Here is a 12,037-nt window from a genome sequence, read left to right as displayed (position 1 = left end):
GTGGAAGAACAATGAGCCCTCTGCCTGGTATTGTGTCTGTGTGTGTGTATGTGTGTGTGTGTGTCTGCCTCTTTTCCCTTCGACCTCAACAACAACAGGGAGAGCTGGAAGCCAGCTTTCTATCCAGTCCAGGCCAACAAAATCAAAATTGGTTTATAATTTACGGTGGAATTAACTCAGCAACCAGATCCAGGAAAGGCAACAGCTACTCAAAGATGATTTTATTACTGTCTAGATCCGTCTTCTCTCCCCTCCCCCAACAGACTGAGTCAAAAGACACCAGTGTACACACCAGACAAAAAGGTCTCACTTTAAATGGAAAGTAATTATCAAAATTGTTTCAAATCTTAAACATAGGACTGCATTAATCTTGTGTTACAATGTTTGTTTTGCAATTCACTGTGAGTTACCCTTTTACTAGTTATCTTTCTAGTGTTTAAAAAATTGCTTTGGAGAAAGCTATTTCAGGATTCATACAAAACTACTTTCTAAATGTACCTCAAAATAGTAACACATACTGAAACATTTAAAGCGCCCAGTTTCTCAAGGACACATTCTGCTTAAATCAATGTTTGAAGTCTGTAATCCAGAAAAATTGTAAGCAAACCTTGGAAAAGAGGCAGAGGAAAATGACAATTCAACAATGAATCATTTTGTTTTCCTTTCAACAACTTCTCAAACAAACCAGTTTCAAAGCAAAGGAAACCTGCAATGCTTTCCCCCTCCCTACACACACGCACAATCTATGTAAAACTACTTTTTCTTCTTTCCAAAAGCTTAAAAAAAAAAAATACTACTACTACTAATAAACATGAAAGCCACTCTCCTTCAGAGAGACAAACTAAAACAGGATAAGAATCTTTTTCTACTGCAAGTGAATTTTAGTTTTAAAATTCAAGCAGCACGCAGAGCAGAGAACTAGAGATTTCAAACACAAAGAATCTTCCCCTAATGGGAAAATGATACTTTAAGTCCTCCTACCCCTCACGACCCCCCAAATCCTCAAACATTCAAGAAATTCGCAGTTTCGGTCCTGGACTTCCTCCCTCCTCGCCCCCGCCCCCCAGTTCAGCCCACGATTTTAGTCACATGAAAGAGTTTAACCTCAGACAAGTCAAAACAGAGCAAGACCGAGGAGCAAAGAAAGAGCCGGGGTCAGCAGGCGAAAGAGACAGTTACCTGGCCGGCAAAGGGTCGAGCGGCCCCGGCCCTTGATTCCCGCCTGCCCCGCCATGCGCGGCCCCCACCCGGGACCCCGGCTCCCAAGCCGACTCTTCGGGCCCCCCCACCCCCGCGCCCAGGACGAGGGGCCACAACTGCAGGCAGACGCCGCGCGCGGGCCACTCGGAGACTCACCTCCCCCGGATGCGCTACACCATCAATGGAGGTGTGTTCGGCCGGCTCCCGGGAAAGTGGGGGGACGGGGCTGCAGGCCCGCGGGGCTGGGGCCGCCGGACTCGGGCCGAGGGCGGGCCGGCCGCGGGAACAGAGCCAGGGGCTACGGGGGCTTCCCTCCCGTGACCTTTCGTGCGGGCCCCACCAGCCTCTGCGCTCGGCCAGTCCTTCAGGAGCGAGAGCCCAGGCTCATGTCTGGTTTAGTTTTTCTGAGGGCGAGGGGGCTCCCGTAGGATGATGGTGATTTTTTTTTTTTTTTTTCCTCTCAACTAGGAGAGAAAACGAGGCAGAGACAATGTGGGAGGCGAACGAGGGGAGACAAGCGGGGAGGCGGAGGCGGGAGCTAGACCCGAGCCGGGCGAGCGTCTCGGGCGTGCGGGAGGAAGAGGAGGCTGGGAGCGCGGGGGGCGGCTCGCGAGCGTCTGTGGGAGCAGCGGCGCCTCGGCGATGGTGGCCGAGCCGCTGCGGGGCTGCTGCACCGACCCGCCGCCCACTCCGCGCTCGGGCCCGGCCCACCTCGCAGTATCGCGCCCTGCCATTGGCGCGACCTGGAGTGACGCGCAAGGAGGCCTCACCAATGGGAGGCGGAGGGCGGGGAGAGGGGCGGGACTTCTTTGAGCTTTCTCTCTCTCTCTCTTTTTTTTTTTTTTTTTTTTTTAATTTCTAATAAAATGAGCAGAAGAGAAGGAGGGGAGCGGCCGAGCCCCTGCGACGCGGCGGCCAGGCTCGAGCGCGCGCTCCAGGCGACGGCTGGGCCGTGGGCTGATCTCCTCGCTGGCTGCGTCTTTGTGCGGGTCCTGGGCCGCGGCGCGCAGCGGGCAGGTCCCAGGGGCCGGGATGGCTGGAGTCCAGTTGCTCCTGTTATTACCAGGGTCACGGTTTGCTTTTTCAGCCACTTAAAACGCGAATTCATATCCCTGCGAGATCCGGAGTGGGTTCGAAAGATTCGCTCCAAGACTCGAAATTCTGATGCGCATTTACGTCTTCAGAATAAGTCTTTGGCAAAAGACTATTTAGAAGAAAAAAGAAATTGGTAGATTGCACTGCTAATATGAAAAAAAAAATTATAAAAATAGCAAGCCTGAAAAGAAAGTCTCATCAAGGAAAAAGAAGGGACACAGACACAGATTTCGGAAAGCGAGGAGTGTACACAACTCTATGCCGTAAGTTTGAAAAATAAAATCTAAAAACAGGAAAAAAAATCCAAGTATCACCTTTTCTTTGAGAAATATTGTGTCCCACTTTCCCAAAAACTGATAATCACAGGGTCTCCACTGCTATAAGGGAATTGCGGGGCAGGCCAAATGTTCAGATTCCATTTTATATAATTTATAGGATTGAGGGGTTTGGAATTTTTAATTATGATTAGCAGTTTTTGAAATGCATATCATGCTTATTGAGTTCTTTCACAGACCCTGGCAAGAATCCAGGGTGAATCATCAACCTATTGTTGGTTTGTTAATACACTGAAATGCTTATTGGTCCTTATATCATACACTCTTCCTGAAGGAGCTCAGATCTGTATATAATAGAATAATTAAGGGATAGAACATAGCACAAAATAATTCACTCATCACTTTCAAATAAACTGATAATTTTCTCTTTGCAATATCTATTCAGATTGCAATTTCCACATCCAACAGTTTAAAAAATAATAGGACTAATAGATACTATTTGATGGTGACCCCAGACATCTAAAATCAAATGTGTCTTTACCACTACCTTTCAGAGTAACTTTCAGCAGGAAAATTCCTTTCTGCTGCAATTCCAGCTATGAAATGGGGAAACTAGTTAATACCACCATATCTCTAATAATGTGAGAACTGAATTTTACAACATCATAAATTTGATAAACAGTTCTCAACCACCTAGATACAGATGGAACTATTCCACATCAGTTTGGAAATGATGAAAAGTAAAGTGCATTAGTTAGATGGCTTCGCTTGCCATCAAAGTCTGCATTTACAGAAGCACTATTTCTAATAAATGTTCAGCTCTGTAGTGGAGGAATGGACAATGGTTCTAAGAGGATACCCAGAGGATCCTGCAGGGCCATTCAGCAGGGAAGAGAGAGGTTCTAGAAATCTGAGAGGCACTGACATCATTTTCACTTCTTTTTTTTTAAATGTAGATTTAAAAGTCTTGAAATTCCACATTGTTATAAAGCATAATATTGTATTGGGCCAAAAATTAGCCAACGAGACCTGTTTAACTGTAACAATCCCATTCAAGAATTGTAGTCCAGCCATAAAGTCACAGAATACAGGCTTCCTTCCAAGGAACTTAGAGACTGATAAGGTAATAACAATACACTGTAATAAGAACAACGATTAAACCACTGTTTGAAAGCTTATTACATTCCAAGCACCAGGCAAAGCATGTTGCTTTCTTAGCCTACTTAGTCCTGACAGCAGTTCATGAAGTGTATTATTAGTATCTCCATTTTAAAGGTCAGGAAACTGGGGCTTAGGAAAGTTAAATAACTTGCTCAAGGTGAAAGAGTTCAAATATCTAGTAGGTTATTTTTCCCACGATGAAATTAGAAAAAGTTTCCTTATTTTCTTTTTGGCAAGCTTTAGAATATAGGGATCACTTATCTGAACCTGATAACATCAAGAAGGACTTTTGTTAGTTATTTTATATATCTTACTATGAGTAGAGGTGATTTAATTTGTATACAGAAGTCAAATCAGATATAATACTATTATTTAAAAGAAGCCAGGAGAAAAAGAGGTTATTTAATAAATGGTGTTGAGTAATCAGATAGCTCTGTGAATAAACAAAAACAACTCAGAAAAACAGAATTTTTTAAATTAGATTTCTGTTATTCCTAAACCTCTTTCCCTAAATTATAAATGGATATTTTTTTAATGTAAAAGTTGAAACCACTAAACCACTATTTCTTAGGTTGAGTTTACTTGTGTTTATTATTGTCTTCTATAACCTACATATAGGTTATGCTCATTTTTTGTATATGTCAGATATTTTGTTATTTTTTAAAATGAAACAATAAAAGTATTAAAGGAATACTAAAACTTTTTCCAGTCATAAATTGGAGAAGTTCTTTCTAAGCATGAAAGGAAGCCCAGAGGTCATAAAGAAAAAATATCAATAAATTTTGCTGCATAAATATTTTATGTCACTATAAAGCATAAAAAATACCATAGCACTGCAAGAAACAAGCTAACAGGGGAAATATTTTCAACACTATGCAACAGGGCTAACTTCCTGAATATGAACAGCTTGTTCAAATTTGTAAGAAAAAAAAATCAATGGAAAAACATTGATATACATTTGTGCTCATACACAAAATATTGTGTTTGAGCAAAAAAAAAGTCACAGAAAAAAATGTGTTCAGTAAACATATACTCAAAATGAAATAAAAGCAAATTAAAATCACCTCTTAGGAATTTTTTCTAACTTCAAAAATATTGATGAGAATGTGGGGAAACAGGCCCTCTGATGCACTGTTGGTAAAAATGTAATCATTCCATTTTTTAGAACACAATTTGGCACAATCTATGAAAATGATAAATATCCATACCCTTTGATACAGTGACTCTGCTTCTAGAAAGCCATTCTACAAATAATTTTTCACAAATGTACAAAAATATATATAAAAGACTCACAACATTATTTATAATGGTGAAAACCAAAAAAAAGCCCAACACCCATCAACAAAAAATGTTTAAATGAATTATGGTACAAACATACAATGAAATACCTTACAACTTTCAAAAAGAATGTAGTAAATCTGACAACTAATAAAGAATAGTAGCCACAATTCAGAGTTAAATGAAAAAAGCCAATCACAGAACAATTATGTAAAGTATAATTCCATTTGTAGTCTAAAAATAACCATTTTGTATCTGCTTCAAAACATCTAGAAACTTTTCCACCTGGAAACATATCCACCAGGCATGGAAGGAAAATGAGGCAGGAAGAGGAGATTGACTTTTGACTTCATTCAACTCTGTTCTGTTTGATTTTTTTTCTTTTTATATCAAACATGTATAATTTTTAAAGAACTCAAATTATTTGAATGTATGTCCAGTAACTAGCCTTCATAATTCACCAGAAGTACTCAAGCTTTAGAACAAGTAAATTATTTTCCCCTAAAATGCCTTAAGCAAGACTGGGGTACTTTATCCAGTCTGGTAACAAACTGAAGCTCATTTCTAGGCATTTTCTTTGAATTTGCCTTTCAAGTTCATGTCGTACAGATACCAGCCAATAATGAGCTTCAGCTACCCCCACACACACATCATTGTACTTTTTAGGTCCATCCACCAGCAGTAATGGCTACTTACTCCTTTCTCGTTGCAGCCCCTCTTTCTGCAGGCATTCAGCACTCACCTTACATACCCACAGTGGGTTTGTACTTTATTATCTCTTGTGAACCAGACTTGCTCCCTCTCCAGCCTCCTTCCTCAGGACAAGAAACCCATGGTAGCCTTTGAAAGGCCCCCACTGAGATGGAGCAGTGGGTGATTACTGGAGGCTTATTGCAAATTGCTGGAAGCACATGTCGTGCGTGCAGACACATACAAAAATGAAACAGATTTTCCTCCCAAAAAACGATCAAAATCAGAAACCTCTTTCCTTTGTTTGGACATGGCTTATCCTGGGCAGCAATTAAGGTTCTCAATTTAACTCCTGACTTGATGAATTTTCTTTCAACCAGAGTGAGTACAAGTGGAGCTTGCTCCTCTCTGAGTCACACTCAGCCAGCCAATAGCACAGCATGCTGTCCGAAGGCTCGAGGATTCCTTTTGGGTGAGATCTAAACCCCAAATCTGACTTCTGACCACGTGTGGCGATTGAAAAGTCACACAGGGCTTTGTGAAAGAATGAAGGGGAGGAGATGCTGATTTTCATTGTCTTGGCCCAATTCCAAGTTTGATCATTAGCTATCCTCCTCCTTTGTCTGCCTGCCGTCTCAGGGAGACGTGCTATTCCACACTTCCTGTTATAAACAGCTGTCCACTGTTAACTGAGAGAGCCAAAGAGCCAGTGGATTCCACCCTGGGGAAAGCTGCATTTCAAGATTAACATTTCCTCTGCATCTATTGGTAAATTCCTTAGGTTTACCTTGGAGGGAAGGTGTAGTTTTCTAGGGAGAATAAGGTCAGAATAATGGGGACTTGAAAATTACCTGCAAACCCTACTTTGTCTAAATGGTGAACAAAGAAAGCTGGCGTGGATCACAAAGGGGCCCTTGGAAGGAGGAGGCCAAAGAAAATATATTTTAGATCCTACCACATTATTTGGGCTATCAGAATTTAATCTTATAACATTGATGTGGCAGTTGCTATTAGCCACCCAAATGCATTGTCTTTTCAATCCAAGGCATATATACACACAGAGGAAACAGGCAAGTAACTCACAATCCTGCAAAATTCACCCTCGGTCATCCAGCTTTGGTGTCTAATTTGTACATCTCTGAGTCAGTCACTTTAATGCCTCTCTCTCTTTGACACTTAAGGCATCTTAATTTCAAAATATCCACATTCCTGATCCTCTCAGCCCCAAATGTCTCCTAGTACTCCAACTTCCAGAGTAAATTCTTCTTTGCTTACTTTTTCATCTTGAGAGCATTTTAACTTGGAAGCATTCAGAATGTCCTTCAATAAGCAAATGAGGGGCTTCCCTGGTGGTCCAGAGGTTAAGAATCCACCTTGCAATGCAGGGGAGGGGTTGCCATCTCCTTCTTCAGGGTATCTTCCCAACCCAGGGATTGAACCAGGGTCCCCTGCATTGCAGGCAGGTTCTTCACCTTCTGAGCCACCAGGGACACCCTCTTCATTCATTTGCAATGCAGGGGATACAGGTTCGATTCCTGGTCCAGGAAAAGCCCACACGCCCATAGGGCAGCTCATCCCATGTACCACAACTACTGAGCCTGTGCTCTAGAGCCCACAAGCAGAAACTCCTGAAGCCCGTGCATTCTGGAGCCTGAGCTCTGCAACAAGAGAAACCACTGCAATTAGAAGCCTGTGTACTGCAACTAGAGAGTAGCCCCTGCTCACCATAACTAGAAAAAGCCCACACAGCAACAAAGACCAAGCATAGTAAAAAATAAATAATTTTTTTAAATAAGCAAATGAAAGGTACATCATTCAATGAAATATTATTCAGCAGTAAAAAGAAAGAAACTGTCAAGCCTGGAGGAACCTCTTTAAGGCATTACTGAGTAAAAGAAACCAGTTAGAAAAAAGGTTACATACATAATGTGGGATTCCAACTATATGATATTCTGCAAAAGGCACTGAAAAAGACGTTCTGGAAAAGGAATTAGAAAGATCAGCAGTTGCCAGTAATCAGGGAGGGAGGGATGGCTAGGTGGAACCAGGGAACTTTCAGGATAGTGAAAACTATTCTGAATGATACTCTAAGGTGGATACAAACCTTAGGGCAGATACAAACCCATAAAATATGCAACAAAGTAAACTCAAACTTCAGCTATTAACTTTAGTTAACAATAATGTATCCATATTGGTTCATCATTGTAACAAGTGGGCCATCATTGTAACAAATGTAACATTAAGGCAAGATGTGAATAATAGGGGAAACTGGGTGGGGGGAGGCAGATGAAAGGACACATAGGAAAAAAAAAAAAGGACACATAGGAGCTCTGTGCTGTGAACCTAAAACTGCTCTGAGAAATAAAGCCTATTAATTAAAAAAAAAAAAAACACCAAGCATTTTAGTTCTCTTCTTTGTGTTGCAAAGAACAGAGACTCACTCAGCATCTCAAGTAACAGGAGATTTGCGTGCGGGTGTTCCCATAGGATGTTCCCATAGGAGCAAAGCTGAACCATGCAACCTCGGGAAAAGAAGGGACTAGAAGCAGGGCCGCAGGAAGGTCAGGACCCCCAGCTCTCTCCACGGATCAGCATCACTGGCCCACTGGTCTCATCTTTCCCACCAGCTGACCTCCTCACCCCTCTACACTTTAGCTTTTCTTCACTTCAAAGCGTCTGCTTTCTCATAATTTAAACTCCCTCATAATTGCAGCTTGCGTGGGGCCTCTCGCAGCTTCTCTGGTTTTTCTGGAGCTTATGACTTACCAGCTACAGCTGCTTCTGCCAGCTGCCTCGTGACTTTAGTATTTCCCTCTTAAAATTCCTAGGAGGGAGAAAGCTAATTGGCCCAGTCCATCATTTTAGACCCAGCCCTGGCCCCATCACTGCCCCACGGTGAGGTGCAGGTAGTAACAGAGGGGTGAACAGGGGTGAAGGATGGCAGTGAAAACCCCAGGAACTGCGGCTGAGCAGCCTCCCTTTGGAAGGGCCGGGGGAGGGGGGTGTATTGGGGGGGTATATCGGGGATGGGGGAGGCAGCTTTCTAGTTAAGCCTAACACCCAGAGCATGCTTTTGGAATGGTGAGTGGCAAAAAAGACTAGAATTGAGTTACTTGGCAGCTAAGTGATTCAATACATTTTTTTCGTAGTTACTTTTACAAGGAACATTTGGCCTTTTTTTAAATTTTATTATTTCTATTTGGCTTCACCAGGTGTTAGTCAGAGCATGTGGGATCTAGTTCCCCAGCCAGGGATTGAACCCAGATCCTTTGTATTGAGAGCACAGAGTCTTAGCCACTGGACCACCAGGGAAGTCCCACATTTGGCCTTTCTGATGGAGAAAAACCCAAAAGGAGCAGACCACAAGTGACAGAACGTTCATGTTCTCCTGAATGATAGAAATTTCATGAGAGTGATTCCAGAGTACACCCCAGCAAAGACCTTCCAGCCAACCTGCCAAAGAGCCCACGGCCTTCAGACTGACAGCAAATTCTTACTGTAATCACTTGAAGAAACAGAAAGCCAAGAAAAATGAAGACAGATCTCCACTGTACACTGAAACACCATCCATTCCATCTGACCTAGTAATATGTGATTAATTTTCATCCCAGGGTGAAAGAAAGAGACTGGGGTTAGTGAGCCAGCAAGAGGTGACAAAATGACTTTCTCCTCAGACATAAAAACTTCGGGCAAGCTGTTTTTACCACAAATAAAAAAGGAATTTAAGCCCCAATAATGAAGAATAAAATGGAGGGAAAAGAAGCTACTGGGAAAAGAATCTTAAAAAGAATGGAGAGTTGATGAGTGTTTGAAAGTATTTTTTTTTTAAGTATTTTATATGGAAATACTCCATCTTAAAAATTTAAGTGTGGGGGTACTCTTTCTGCCCCCTTCTGATGCTTATGTCAGAAGCTTTCTCTATCTCCTTTAAAAATAATAATAATAAATAAATGGATAAGGAAGCTGTGGTACATATACACCATGGAATATTACTCAGCCATTAAAAAGAATTCATTTGTATCAGTTCTAATGAGATGGATGAAACTGGAGCCCATTATACAGAGTGAAGTAAGCCAGAAAGATAAAGAACATTACAGCATACTAACACATATATATGGAATTTAGAAAGATGGTAACGATAACCCTATATGCAAAACAGAAAAAGAGACACAGAAGTACAGAACAGACTTTTGAATTCTGTGGGGAGGTGAGGGTGGAATGTTTCGTGAGAACAGCATGTATATTATCTATGGTGAAACAGATCACCAGCCCAGGTAGGATGCATGAGACAAGTGCTCGGGCCTGGTGCACTGGGAAGACCCAGAGGAATTGGGTGGAGAGGGAGATGGGAGGGGGGATCGGGATGGGGAATACGTGTAACTCTATGGCTGATTCATATCAGTGTATGACAAAACCCACTGAAATGTTGTGAAGTGATTAGCCTCCAACTAATAAAAAATAAATAAATAAATAAATAATAATAATAAATTAAAAAGTTTAAGTGTGAATAGATGGCTATAAATAAACTTATTCTCCTGGGGGGGGAGGGGAATGGATACATGTGTAAGTATAACAGATTTACATTTTTATACACCTGAAGCTAACAGAACATTGTAAATCAACTATAGTCCAATAAAAATCTTTTAATAAATAAATTAAATATTCAATTTAAAATGTTAGTCCTATGAAAAATAAAGACAATTTTGATTTTTTTTAAAGTGACTTCCCTAGTGGTTCAGTAGCATCGACTCCTCACTCCCAATCCAGGGGGCCTGGGTTTGATCCATGGCCAGGGAGCTAGATCCCACATGCCCCAAATAAGACCTGGTACAGCCAAATAAAATTACAAAATAAGTTAAAAATAATAATTAAAAATAAAGAAATAAACTAATAAAAGCAACAGGCTCATAGATCATGTCCAGCAGAGGTAAAGACATACAGTATCTCCACAGAAGGCGATACTGTGATAGAGAAAAACCAAAGTTGATAGTCACCCAGTTGTGTTTCACAAAATAAGGGTGGTGCCTTAAGGGTGGTGTCATCTGCATATCTGAGGTGATTGATATTTCTCCCTGCAAACTTGATTCAACCTTGTGCTTCATCCAGCCTGGCATTTCACATGCTATACTCTGCATATAGGTTAAATAAGCGGGGTGACAATATACAGCCTTGACACACTCCTTTCCCAATTTGGAACTAGTCTGTTGCTCCATGTCTGGTTCTAACTGTTGCTTCTTGACCTGCATACAGATTTCTCAGGAGGCGGATCAGGTGGTCTGTATTCTCATCTCTTTCAGAATTTTCCACAGTGTGTTGTGAGCCACACAGTCAAAGGCTTTGGCATAGTCAGTGAAGATGAAGTAAATGTTTTTCTCGAAATCTCTTACATTTTCTTTTTCTATGATCCAACGGATGTTGGCAATTTGATCTCTGGTTCCTCTGCCTTTTCTAAATCCAGCCTGAACATCTAGAAGTTCACAGTTCACATACTGTTGAAGTCTGGCTTGGAGAATTTTGAACATTACTTAGCTAGCGAGTGAGATGAGTGCAATTGTGAGGTAGTTTGAACATTCTTTAGCATTGCCTTTGGGATTGGAATGAAAACTGACCTTTTCCAGTCCTGTGGCCACTGCTGAGTTTTCCAAATTTGGTGACATATTGCGTGCAGCACTTTCACAGCATCATCTTTCAGGATTTGAAATAGCTCAACTGGAATTCCATCACCTCCACTAGCCTTGTTCATAGTGATGCTTCCTAAGGCTCACTTGACTTCGCATTCCAGGATGTCTGGCTGTAGGTGAGTGATCACACCATCATGGTTATCTGGGTCATTAAGGTCTTTTTTGTATAGTTCTTCTGTGTATTCTTACCACCTCTTCTTAATATCTTCTGCTTCTGTTAGGTCCATACCATTTCTGTCCTTTATTGTGTCCATCTTTGGATGAAATGTTCCCTTGGTATCTCTGATTTTCTTGAAAAGATCTCTAGTCTTTCCCATTCTATTGTTTTCCTCTATTTCTTTGAAATGATCACTGAGGAAGGCTTTCTTATCTCTCTTTGCTATTCTTTGGAACTCTGCATTCAGGTGGATATATCTTTCCTTTTCTCCTTTGCCTTTAGCTTCTCTTCTTTTCTAAGCTATTTGTAAGGCTTCCTCAGACAACCATTTTGCCTTTTTGCATTTGTTTTTCTTGGGAATGTTCTTGATCAGTGCCTCCTGTATAATGTCACAAACCTCTGTCAGTGGTTCTTCAGGCACTCTATCAGATCTAATCCCTTGAATCTATTTGTCACTTCCACTGTATAATCATAAGGGATTTGATTTAGATCATACGTGA

The 12,037-nt window shown here is 41.4% G+C and overlaps 2 protein-coding genes across 4 annotated transcripts in view; one reads left to right on the top strand and one right to left on the bottom strand.

The window, feature by feature from the left end:
- RERE (arginine-glutamic acid dipeptide repeats) overlaps positions 1-1,860 on the bottom strand; it is a 409,293-nt gene extending 407,433 nt beyond the window's left edge. For all 3 annotated transcript variants that reach the window (XM_043924145.1, XM_043924148.1, XM_043924149.1), the window contains exon 1: positions 1,357-1,860. The gene's annotated coding sequence lies outside the window, so the exon portion shown is untranslated. The remainder of the gene's footprint in view (positions 1-1,356) is intronic.
- The window catches only part of LOC122707429, a 146,906-nt gene that overhangs the window by 97,149 nt on the left and 37,720 nt on the right, over positions 1-12,037 (top strand). Inside the window, exon 3 of the mRNA XM_043922901.1 lies at positions 1,110-1,387. Coding sequence (XP_043778836.1) covers positions 1,110-1,387 — 278 coding nt within the window. The remainder of the gene's footprint in view (positions 1-1,109; positions 1,388-12,037) is intronic.

This window comes from Cervus elaphus, chromosome 14 (genome assembly GCF_910594005.1).
Source record: "Cervus elaphus chromosome 14, mCerEla1.1, whole genome shotgun sequence".
Lineage (NCBI taxonomy): Eukaryota > Metazoa > Chordata > Mammalia > Artiodactyla > Cervidae > Cervus > Cervus elaphus.
This window is presented reverse-complemented; position numbering and strand designations above follow the sequence as displayed.